A 12,162-nucleotide genomic window follows, 5' to 3' on the forward strand; every position below is an offset into this window, starting at 1 on the left:
ATCACAGTTTATCCTTGTGCTATATTGTTGCCAGAAAAGATTTGATATCGTATTGATAAATAATTTAACAAATTCTTGAATACTTGCTTGAATATAAGTGCTAAGCATTCACTATTTGCACGCTACAATTATCCCATGTACTTTGTAATCTTTTGTTATTGTTTTTTGCGTCATTACAAATCATAACAAAGAAAAAAAAACTTTTTTGGATTTACAATTTACAATTTTTTATGCACAATACATCCTGGCAACACTGCCAGAAGCGATCCTTCAGATTGTCAACAGAAACAAAACAGAGTTGAAATTTGATTGTTGTTGTTTTCTTCAAGTTTCCTGCTGCCTCGGAATTGTGCGCTTGAAAATTGTTGTCGAAATAAATATTGTAGTAGCAACGATTACCAGGTAAAATTAAGTTTTTATTATCTTTTGATCATTGACTGATTCAACTTTTGATAATGTTTGCTTGCAGCAACATGGACGATGACGAGGCTAACGTTGAGGATCAGGAGAATCGGGACACTACGAATCAAGTGGATTACGACGTCAGCTTTGATGATAATTCTGACCAATACTCCATTGAAGCTCTCGACGATGATTGTGACCCTCTGATTCTTCCTTTGGGTCATGATGACGCTGCAGGAAACTCATACACGAATGGACGAAAACCTGACGAGCCTGCGAAAAGTACGGGCAAAAGCGAAAGGAAACATAATTTATCGCTGTGTGGATCATTCTTCAAGCGTAGGTTTGTTGGAGAAACATCCGGTAGCTTGATAGCTTCAAAAATACTGTACGGTGATACAGTAGAGGAGATTCTGCAAAGTGTGTGGACAATTGTGAAGCCGGTCATTTGTCGTGAAGTTATTTTCATCGAGGATAATGGAAGTCAGGTTCCTACCTGGGCTGATAGTGAACCATCGTATGAGGATTTGCAGAAATTCGTTTATATGCAGAATAAGAATCGGAGACGAATAAACATTGACCAAATTGACAGCAAACTGCTGATTAGCTGGAACACGAAGGACATACGAGTGCATGTACATATCTACTCAACGGCTGTATCGTGCAAGCAACTGTGGGATTTGGTCAACAAACAATTGGTGCAGTTTCAGGATACTGATCGAGCGGGTGCTCCCAACAACCAATCTCTCTCCGTGTTGCCTAATGAGCTTCGAGAGTTGCATGGAAGACAGTTTACCGGTCACGCTAGCGCGTGGAAGCTGTGGGCAAATTACATCCACACGGATCCAGCACACGAACGGGAACGAAGAATGGCAGAGTTACCTCCGTACTCCATAATTAAGTTCTTCAGGTCTGTACCTATTTCCGAAGCTGTGCAGCTGGAAAGTACTCGAAATTGGCTATCTGTTGCCAGCACCATCAATGACGCATTTTCAACGGAGCTAACAGTATTGGAAGAAGAGGCCGACCAATTGATTGCACTGGGACAGAGGGTAAAGCACCGCATTAGTGCACTGCGGGCTCGATCATCGATCAATTCGAGTCTAGTTTCAGCAATGCAGGACTCTATCAGACCAGAGGAGAATGAAGTAAGCCGTTCCTTTGCAGAAAACGTTTCGGATATGTATGATATTGATCATTCGTGAATCATCATTTTCAAATACATACGTGATTTTTGTACCTGAACAGTTTTATTAAAATAAAGCCTTTTTACTCACACTTTTGTTAACTTCACTCTCCTTTAGCATAATTTGGCTGCCCAGCATTTTGCGACAACCCAACTGAAGGGTTAAAGACTCCACCCGGTGAATATCCACAGTGATGATAAATTTTGGTACAATCATAGTTTTCCAACCCCATAAATGTTTCCAGAGCCAAATGGGACAGGTTTTCGTTTCGATTTTCTACGTATACTTTCCTAATTCGTGATTTCATCATGCCGAATATCATTTCCACCGGATTGAAAAAGGGACAGTAAGGAGGTAGGAACACTGGAATGATGCCTATGGATCGAAGATACAGAATGATGTTGGCATCGCAATGGATGCGAGCGCCATCCATTATCCATACGGAGTTCTTTCCTGGGTATTGAAGTACTTTGTTGTTCTTTAGGGCAAATTCACGACAACATTCAAAAAATATCTTCCGGGTGAATGTTCCCTCTGTTTCAAAGCAGTCCAACACACCATGCAAACCCAGAAAACATAAGAATGATGCCCTGGGACGACGCACAAATTCACCCCGGAAAACGAGTCGTTTCCCCTTGATCCCGTAGCCACGATTCCTCAAGATGCTTCTGTTATCCAACGACACTTCGTCTAGAAATACTAGTTGATACGTATCCCAATCAAAATAACTTAGTTCTGAGCAGTAACGGAGAATTTCATGCTCTTTGATTTGGATGGCCCTTCGTTCCAAAGCCTTCCACGTCAATCCTTCAGCATGCAAAATTCTGCAGATAGATGATCCACTAATCTTGATCTGGAATCGTTGGTAGAAAAGATCTCGACATTCCTCAAGGTAGAGAATCGGGTTCTGATGGTAGAGGTCCAAAATCCATTGCCTTTGTCGTGTACTGAATTTCCGGAATACTTGCTCCCGCTGCTAAGAGGAAAGTAGTCCATTCTCCTCGTAGGATGTTATCCAGCCGCTGATTGTTGTTTTGCTCTTACGGTACACAATTGCAAGCCTGGCTCTTGTTAGCCCGAGGAAATAGTAGCCATAAAGGCAATGATACTTAGTATTCGTGCTAGCTCTTTTATTTTCAACATTCTGTAGGATTACGTTGGCCATGTTCCTATTGTAAATAATCAATTTCCACAAAATCGACGGAAAACGAACAGCTATGAAAAATCAAAACAAACAATGACAGATGTCATAAATAAAACAGCGCATGCCAGAACTTGACAGATAGCACTTCTAATCACACTTATGCATGGTTGCACTTTCAAACTGTGCAGTCCATTTAAGGGAGAAGAGCGCAATACTATGGCAGGGATAAACCATTTTTATACTAAGTTTGCATTCTCTCCCTTTATACCGACCTTTGCGTCGGTACGGAGAGTTGAGATTTAGCGTAACTTTTATACTATTTAGATTTCAATATTTTTTTAGTGAACTATCTGCAGAAATTTTAATTTTGACAAAAAAACACATTCTCTTGATCAAGGTAGCCTCTGAGTATCGAAGTCAACATTTGTTTTTGTTCATTCGTGGCTGGCTGTTTACTATCGCCTGTGTTGTTGTCAATATCAATATTCTTCTTCATCTTGATGGGGATGATTTTGAGGATCAAATTCAAAATGATTATTTTCATATTACACAAATATAGAGCTATGGACCGTGTTGTGTTGGTTTTTGTACAGAGATTGATGGGAAATTATTGCCTCATGCTGAATTGTTGATTATATCGAGGTTTTAGGCTCTCGAGTTGACAATTTTCAAAATAATCATTTTGCCCAATATGAATTTTGATTTTGCTTTTGAGGATCGCTTCTGATATTGACAATTTTGGGATGGATAAGCAAGCAGTGGTGAGTATCAACAAAAGCGTACTCGTTAATGTATAATGAACTCATTTGTTAATTTTTCTCGTACGTGGCAGCGAAGATATTCAATTTTCGTGATTACCTCTCACCCCCAGCAGGCCTGGGTTCAAGCCCAGTCGGCGCCGCTGGGATGTTCTGAGGCTCTGATCACGCCTTCCTTCGTAAGGGAAGTAAAGCCTTTGGTCACCGGCTCATGAGTTGATGGGTCGATAGGTAGGGTCGATAGGTAGGGTCCATTAAGTTGTGGGAGCTGCCTCCCTGGCGTCGGTAGCATTGGTGCTCAGCACGGAAAACAAGATCGACGGAAAACATATCCAAGGAAAAAAAATATCCAGCAACGTTTCCGTTAGTACAATCAAATCGCAACAGCCAGGAAAAACGAGTCGATTATAGTCCTCAGCCCACGCACGTTTTGATAATAAATCTGGTGGCCTTTGAGGACCGATCTCGGGAGCTGAAAGTCGAAGTAAATTTAGGTATTGAATGTTCAGAATCGCAATCATTCTCACCTGGAGTTGCAAGCCGGAAACCCCCCATTTTTGTTGTAGTTTTGCTTGACAGCAGCTTTTCAGCTTCGCACCTCCATATGTTGCTGTGATGCGAAAAGTGAGAAAGCAAATTACAGTGATCTTGCTCACTGAGCAATGTAAGTTATAGTACGTTCAGACTACAGAGTTAAAACATGTTATAACGCTATCTTGATGGTGGTCTCTGTGTTGCAATTATTTGACAACCGTTATAACATGTTATAACTCTCCAGTCTGGACAGCGTATTACTCGAAGTGCCTCAAAAGCAACTCTGAAATTGCTCGTGATTGGTAGCTGTCCCTTGCTCTGTTGCACCAAAGTGTTAAATTACAACAGGGATAGTACTTTTTAGATGAATTGTCCTGTCCTAAACTACCAGAAATAATCTGCATAGATTTCCAATAACTGTATCACATCGATATTTACACATTTCTGCATCAAAAATGTCCAAACAGTATGTCGCATGGCTGCAGACGAAATCAAATGGAACTCATCACACCTAGAGGGGGTCTTGTATAAAGCCTAGTAAACAGTTCAAAGCGAAGTGAAAAACTCTGGAAAAACCATGAAATTTCACTAGCGAATAATGGATGTGGAACATCCACGTGAAACGAAATCGATCAGTTTACACCTCCGATAAATCGCATCTGTTTACAGTTCCAAGCGAAGTGGAATTTTTGTCAAATACATTTTTCACGCAGGTGAAAAATTGAATATTTTATATGGGTATTTCACTTCGCTTCGATCTCTATACAGGTCTTAAGAGAGGAGCGGACTGAGTCAATGGCGATGTGCTTATCTTGATTGCTTTGACAGTGTTGTTAGTAATCACATAGGCGTGGGTTGCCAAAGAAGTTTGTCTTAAATCCGCTCATCTCTTATACTAGACTCTATCTACTCACACCCATTGGAAGATTGCCGCAAAAGCTCAACGCAGATGTCGCCACTGCATGATGATGATAATGTTGACAGACTGCATATCAAATTCGTGAAAATTAACATTAAATCATAATTTTCATAAAGCTTGCGTGAAATCCTTCCAATATAACATTCGAATTGAAGAAGAAAACGTTTTTTACGATCAGACTGATGGTGCATCTTTGACTTTTCCAGGTGAACTTTCATAAGATATAGGTATTCATTTCATTTCACGGCTCCATCAATGCTTCATCGTAAATATGATGGTAAACAGAAGTAAATTGCGCAATTACTCAAAATGAAGATGATTTGTCATCTTGTTATCACTTTGAAGACCATCTAGCACCATTTTATAGTATGGTGCGTGTTGAGTAAATCAAGTTCCGGTGCGTTTTCCGTCCAAAAATTATGATTATCAATATGTTTACCTAAAAAAGTCCAAAATGAACATTTATTGAATATTGGCGTCCTACACAACCATTTCTCCATTATCACCAGCATGATACAATCTTTCCTAAGTAAATTAACTTAATTTTCACTTTCATCCTAGTGGAAATCGCACATATTCACTATTTTCCGAAAAATGCAGCTGCGCAGGAGCTAACCTCTACCTGTGGGTGCAAACTTATTATGCAAAATTTTCCATGAAAACATCTCCGATCCATACCGAAATAATAACAGTTAAGGCCGGCGCACAATAGATACGTTTTCAGGTTTTTTCACAGTTAGCCCATGCATTATCTGTCAAAAAACCCGAAAACGTATCTATTGTGCACCGGCCTTTAGTTTGCAAACACGTTTTCTTACACGATTCAAGCAAAAGTTTCCACCGGAAATTATTGGTTTTTCTTTATGTACCACACGGCGAATGGGAACGACCCAAATTTGAGTTTAGTTCACTCATAATCGCCAAAAGTGCAGGAACTCAGCGATGAGTAAAATTTGTCTCATGGTTTTTTGTGGAAAACCTAAAAAATCTCAAATTCCCTGCAAAATCCTGGAAAACCCTGGGAAAACATGAGGCAAATTTACTCATCGCTGAATTCCTGCACTTTTGGCGATTATGAGTAAACGAAACGCAAATTTGGGTCGTTCTCATTCGCCGTGCAGTTTGCCCCAAAAATCGTCTGTTTTACTTGGTGAATGTGGAAACTATCCTCCTTCTAGTAGTTCTCACTTCGTAATGTAGGTGGCAAAAGCTTGGAAAAGTTTCACTGCAAGACGCCAATAGAGATTGCTAAAGTGTTCGGTCGCCAAGGTCGCCAAAGGCAGAATCTGTCATCGCAAATCATCCCGTTCGTTCGTTTTGTTTTCATATATTTTATTGTTGTTTATATATTTAAGTTCATGTTGTATAGAATGTTACAATTGTAATAATTATAGTTATGTTTTACCGTTTTTTGTTGTTTTACACTTCATACCTGCTTGCGCTCAATATATTATTAGCAATAATAATAATAATCGTAATAATAATAATAATAATATGATGTTGTCCTCTACAAACTTCCAGCTCATTCGACAAAAAACGTTGTTTACAGCTCTATTGTTTATCATTGTTTCACATTTCCAATAAGGTTGTGGTTGTTGTTCTCTAGACATAAAAATCCCTTACAATTGTTGACGCCCCTTTCGTCTGCCAACCCCATTGTGATTAGCCCATTGTGTTTACACATACGTCACCCGAGCGTCACATTGGGAACACACACACGGGAGAAGGAGGCTTGTGTTGTTTACCTTTTGCTAGTATTCTCCTTCCCGATTAGTGCGCTATTATTGTTTCCGTATTTCACTATTTACTTCGAATAAATGCTACCAAAAAAGTACACACGAGCACACATGAACCGCACGGTTTGTTTACAGTTGCGTGTGCATGAGTTTATCCCTTCTTATTCTTCGTTCCATTCAGTCCTTCGTATTGGTATTCTGATTTTCTTCAACTCTCTCTCTCTTTCTCTTGTCAGGTTTATTTTGATTTCGACATTTTTTTTTAAATCACTGCCCCAGTCTGCTATGTTTCAATGTTGTTTAGTAGTAGATGAATCAAAACCGAAAACGAGTTAACCACCGTCGATTTTGTTTTAACTCTGCGTCGACGGTTGCTGCAATATTTGCATCAAGGTACTGTTTGTTTACATATTATTTTTTCTTTAATCAACGAAAATTTTTCAAGAGAGATCATTTTTTTTCGGTTCAAGACTTTAAGAAAGAGATACGAAGGTTATTTTTTTTAGCTTTGATTCCGCACAAATACTAAGGAAAATTCAGGGAGATTGACGTAGCGTACAACAACGAACAAAAATAGGACCCTAAACTAGCTATCACTAATGGAGTTTGTTTTGTTTTCTTCTTAGTTTTTGTTGCTAAGAAAACGTTTAAACCATTTATATAGAACGTTTTATGCTTGTTTGTTTGTTTGTTTGTTTGTTTGTTTACTTACACGTTGTATGTTTTGTTATTCCACTTGCGTTACGCCATGTAAATTACTAATTACACACTTTTGATTTGTTTTCAATTGTTTTTTTTTGTTTTCTACAAATTACATCAACTCTCTAACGCTCCTGCATTCAGAAATACACTACCATTCATCATTACTCTTCGTACGGAAAGAATTGCTTATATGAATATGTACGTGGGCAGGAACGGGAACGGAACGGAAACTGAAAGCTATTAGAGTAGTATAGTTATTCATGCTAGGCTGTCAGTTCTAAACAAATTGAGATTTTGGCAAGGCAGCGGTTGTTTTTAAGTCATTTATCGCGGAAAATGGAACACGCGCGCACTCTGCGCCTACTGCGATCGGTTCGATTGATTCAATGTGTTTTGACAGTGTTGTAGAGATGGCTGCTGCGACAGTATCAGAATCAACGTGCGTGTGTGTTTAAACGTAGATTTCAAATCAGACGTTCATTACACGGTGCATTTGCTAAGGACAACAACGGCAGCGGCAATAAAGATGTGATGTAAATCATATCAGACCCGGCGTGTGCGGCGAAGGGGAGCTATTTTTAGCAGGCTCTAGTTCCGCTGTTCTTCTGCATTTCTTTTGTATACAGAATGAACAATATTGTGACGACTGAGTGTGGTGTTTTGATTTTCATCACAGTTTCCAGTTTTGTGTTTGGTTTTATCTGAACGATGAAGTTTATTAATAGAACTATGTTCGCTCGACAGGAAAGCGAGAATCTACGGAATATCGATCATTGAAGTGTACGGCTCAAAATTATCTCTGGAAGAGAATTGAGAACTGAAACTTTTGAGCAACTCATTTATATCAATTGTAATGATTATTCTCATTTTCCCTGAAATTCTTTCTGAACTACTCTGAACCTTTTTTCAAAAATTCTTTAAAATTGCCAGAAGTGGATGCCACACTGATCGGTTTGAACATTTCGGAACTTCTCTCTGAATGCCTCTTAAGTTCTCCGAGGTTCTCAGAACTTCTCTCTGTAGTTCCTTGAGTATCTCTGTGAAGTTATACTTGAATTTGAAACTCTCTCAGCATCTCCCGAAAGTGAACTATACTATGAACTTCTCGGAAGCTCTAATTTACCAGAAAATATCAGATCTTTACCTTTAATTTTTCTAAACTTTTGCCAAAGTTCGCTAAAATTTTCTTAAATTCTCCATGAGGGTCTCTGAAATACTCCTAACTTTTTCCTAAAACTCTCTGAACTTCTCTGAAAAGTTTTTGGAACCTCGCAGAACCTCCCTCTGAAGTTCTTTAAATTCTTCCTGTGGTTATTATTTGAACAGTGTGCTACTGATCTCTATGTACTCATTCCTGAACGACTCTTAATTTTTTTTTTTTTGAATTTCTCTGAGAAGCCTCTACAGAAAACTATTAGAATTCGATCCCTTCGAATGTTCAGTAGTCTTTAAAAAAAAACTCGCTTCAATTTCTCTCAATAATTCTCTTTAAATATAGCTTGGTGAATTCTTAAGAAGTCGCTTGGTACACTTCGCATCAGAATTGCGTTAAGAATTAGGTTTCTTGGGAATTTTCTTGAAATTTCCCTCGGAATCCTCCTCAGAACTTCCTATTAGTACTTCCAGAAAATCCTTAAATATCTATTCAGATAATCCGTGCCAGTATCTTCTGAATTTATTTGTAACTTTACTCTCCACGGAATTCTCCAATATTCCCTTGAAACTCTCATATGAATTCCCTTTAAATTCTGCTAAGAACTTCCTCAGATTCCCTCTAAACTTTTCTAAGAATTTTCTTGGAATTTTCCACTGAATTTTCGTGAAATACTCGCTAATCAAGATGCAGTCTTATATTGAATGTTATGAATTAGTGGAAACAAACCGTTGGGCGCAACACATCTAAATCTAAAAAAATCTCACGATAGCGAATCAATCTATGAAAAATCTTGTTTCATCTCTTGCATCTAAATCCATCAACTTGCATCGCTCCCCACGTTTTTGCAGGAAATCTTCAAAATCTTCATCAACTTCCCTACTATCGAAAAAGAGGGTGCGCATCCCACAACAGCAAAGCAAAAATGTTCCTGCATCTTAGATAGAGTCGCTCCCCTCGGAACAAACTGACTTATCATTAAGCTAGATCACTTCAACAGCCTTGAATGTTTTGACGAGTTTCATAAAAAACAATCACAGTACGCACGGAAAGTGAAAGACTGTTAACTGAGATTTCTTCGAGCTAAATGTCCATGATACAAGTTGCAGTTAACGGACACTCGTCTGACAAAATTGTACAACACCAAAATTTCCATAAAATTCAGATGCACATTCAGTGTTGGAAAAGTTCGCGATATTTCACGAAGTTCTCCAAGGGAAAAGTTCGCGAGTCATAGTGATTTTTTGCGAACTTTTCCATCACTGTGCACATTGATGAACGCTGAGCCGTTTAACATACAGTCGTTTGGCATAATTTACCTGAACTCACATCTGAAGTGCTCTGAACCTTTCTCTGGAGTTATTTGAACTTCTCCAGGAAGGTTTTCAAAATTCTTTGAACATTTTTTTGAACTTGTCTGAACATAAGCGTAGTTCTCTAAGCTTCCATTTAAATATATTTCTGAAGCCCTCGGAATTCCTCTTTGAAGTTCTCGCAACTACGCTCAGAACTAAACGAAAGCCTCTCTCTAAAGTTCTCTGCATTTATCTCTAAACTTCTTACAAACCCTTCATACTTCTCCATGCAGCTCTCTGAGCTTCTTCCTGAAGTTATCGAAACATCTTTCCATTTCTACTGGAAGATATCTGAACATTTTACTGAAGCTTTCTGAACTTCACCCTAAAGTTCTCAGAACAACTTTCCAAAGTTCTCTGAACTTCAACTTGATTGAAGTCCACCGGGCCTCATTTTCCTGAAGTTCTCTAAACATTTTTTCGGAGCTGTCAGAACTGCTACTTGAAGATTTCTGAACTTCTACTTGACGTTCCCTGAACAGCTACTTGCAGTTCTCTTAACTTCTATTTGAAGTTCATTGAACATCTTTCCAAAGTTCTCTGAACTTTTCCATGAATCACCTCTGAGCAACTACTTGAAGTTCTCTGATGTTCTACTTTAAATCTTTCCTGAGGTTTGCTGAACATTCTCCTGGAGCTCCCGGAAGATTTATGATCATCAGTTCGGAGCTCCCTGAACTTCTCGGAGTTTCTAAATGAAATTCCCTGAACTTCTCAGCTCTCTAAACTTCTGCTTGAAGATGTCTGAACATATTTCCAGAGTTTTCTGGATTTTCCCCTGAAGCTCTCTTAACTGCTTCCGGAAATTCTCAGAAAAACATTCCAAAGTTCTTTGAACTTAAACTTGAAGAATTGTGGACTTTTACTTGAAGCTATCCAAACATCCAGCAGAAGTTATTTCTGCCTGATAATCTCTCAACATTTTTCTTAAGCTCTCTGAAGTTCTCCAAACATCCTTTCGGAATTCTCTGCACTTCTTCTTCTTGAAGTTTTCAGAGAATTTACTTTCTTTTAATATCTCCTTGAAGTTCGAAGAACTGCTACTAAAAGAAGTCTGAACTTCCCCTAGTTCTTTGGACATATTCCCAAAGTCCTCTGAACTCATCCAGGAATCTTCTCTGAGCTACTACATGAAGTTCCCTGAAGTTCTACTTTAAATGTTCTGAACTACTCTTTGATGATCGCTGCACATTTGTCAGAAGCTCCCTGAAGATTTCTGAACATCATTCCGGAGTTCTCTGAACTTCTCTCTAAAGCTCTGTAAACTTTTGCTTGAAGATGTTTGAACATCTCTTCAGAGTTTTCTGAACTTCTCCCTGAAGCTCTCTGAACATCTTCCTGAAGTTCTCAGAAAAACTTGAAGCCTTCTGGCCTTTTCCTAGAAGTTTTCTTAACATCCAGCGAAAGTTCTCAAGACTTCTTGCTGAAGAATTCTGTTGATTTTTCTGAAACTCCCTGAAGTTTTACTGAACATCTTTTTGGAGTATTTATTGAAGTTCTATTTACGTCTTCCAAGAGATGTTTAATTTTTTTCTAAATCTCACTGAACTTCTATTTGAAGTAAGTCTTCTGAGCTTCTATATGAAGTTCTTTGAACTTTGAACTATGGTTATTTCTGTACAGCTCTGCACTTCTCCCTGAAGATCTCTGAACTTCTTTCTGAAGTTTACGGACCATCTTTCCGAAGTTCTCTGAGCTTCTACTTGAAGTTCTTTGACCATATACTTGAAGTTGCCTGAACTTCTACTTGAAGTTCTCCAAACTTCTACTTGCAAGTTCTCTGAAGTTCTGCTTGAAGTTCTCTGAAGTTCTGCTTGAAGTTCTCGGAACTTCTACTTGCAAGTTCTCTTGAAGTTACCTAAACTTCTACTTGCAAGTTTTCTGAACATCTACTTGAAATTATCTGAACTTCCACTTGAAGTTCTCTGAACTTCTACTTGAAGTTCTCAGAACTTCTACTTGAAGTTCTCTGAATTTCTACTTGAAGTTCTCTGAACTTCTACTTGAAGTTCTCTGAACTTCTACTTGAAGTTCTCTAAACTTCTACTTGAAGCTCTGTGAGCTTCTACTTGAAGTTCTCTGAACTTCTACTTGAAGTTCTCTGAACTTCTACTTGCAAGTTCTCTGAAATTCTACTTGAAGTTTTCTGAACTTCTACTTGAAGTTCACTGAACTTCTACTTGAAGTTCACTGAACTTCTACTTGAAGTTCACTGAACTTCTACTTGAAGTTCACTGAACTTCTACTTGAAGTTCTCTAAACTTCTACTTGA

At 38.5% G+C, this 12,162-nt stretch overlaps 2 protein-coding genes and 1 pseudogene across 3 annotated transcripts in view; 1 reads left to right on the forward strand and 2 right to left on the reverse strand.

Moving 5' to 3' along the window:
• The first annotated feature begins 473 nt into the window (after positions 1 to 473).
• Positions 474 to 1,607, forward strand: LOC135713252 (uncharacterized). The gene has a single exon (XM_065236348.1). The coding sequence runs from the start codon at positions 474 to 476 to the stop codon at positions 1,605 to 1,607; it is 1,134 nt and encodes a 377-aa protein (XP_065092420.1).
• An 85-nt stretch (positions 1,608 to 1,692) lies between these two features.
• LOC135713253 (uncharacterized) lies at positions 1,693 to 2,920 on the reverse strand (annotated as a pseudogene).
• Positions 2,921 to 7,152: 4,232 nt separating this feature from the next.
• ckn (CRK like proto-oncogene, adaptor protein) overlaps positions 7,153 to 12,162 on the reverse strand; it is a 29,034-nt gene continuing 24,024 nt past the window's right edge. Inside the window, exon 3 of one of the 2 annotated variants that reach the window (XM_065236422.1) lies at positions 7,153 to 10,157. The gene's annotated coding sequence lies outside the window, so the exon portion shown is untranslated. Of the gene's footprint in view, positions 10,569 to 12,162 lie in introns of both variants that reach the window. The other variant, XM_065236421.1, reaches the window with a different exon arrangement.

The sequence above is a fragment of the Ochlerotatus camptorhynchus genome, unplaced genomic scaffold (assembly GCF_037179485.1).
Source record: "Ochlerotatus camptorhynchus isolate MF236.1 unplaced genomic scaffold, CSIRO-AGI_Acam_v1.1 ptg000550l, whole genome shotgun sequence".
NCBI lineage: Eukaryota > Metazoa > Arthropoda > Insecta > Diptera > Culicidae > Ochlerotatus > Ochlerotatus camptorhynchus.

Excerpts from the sequence above, each read along its gene's own strand:
- LOC135713252 (XM_065236348.1), top strand. The coding sequence starts at position 474 with ATGGACGATGACGAGGCTAACGTTGAGGATCAGGAGAATCGGGACACT.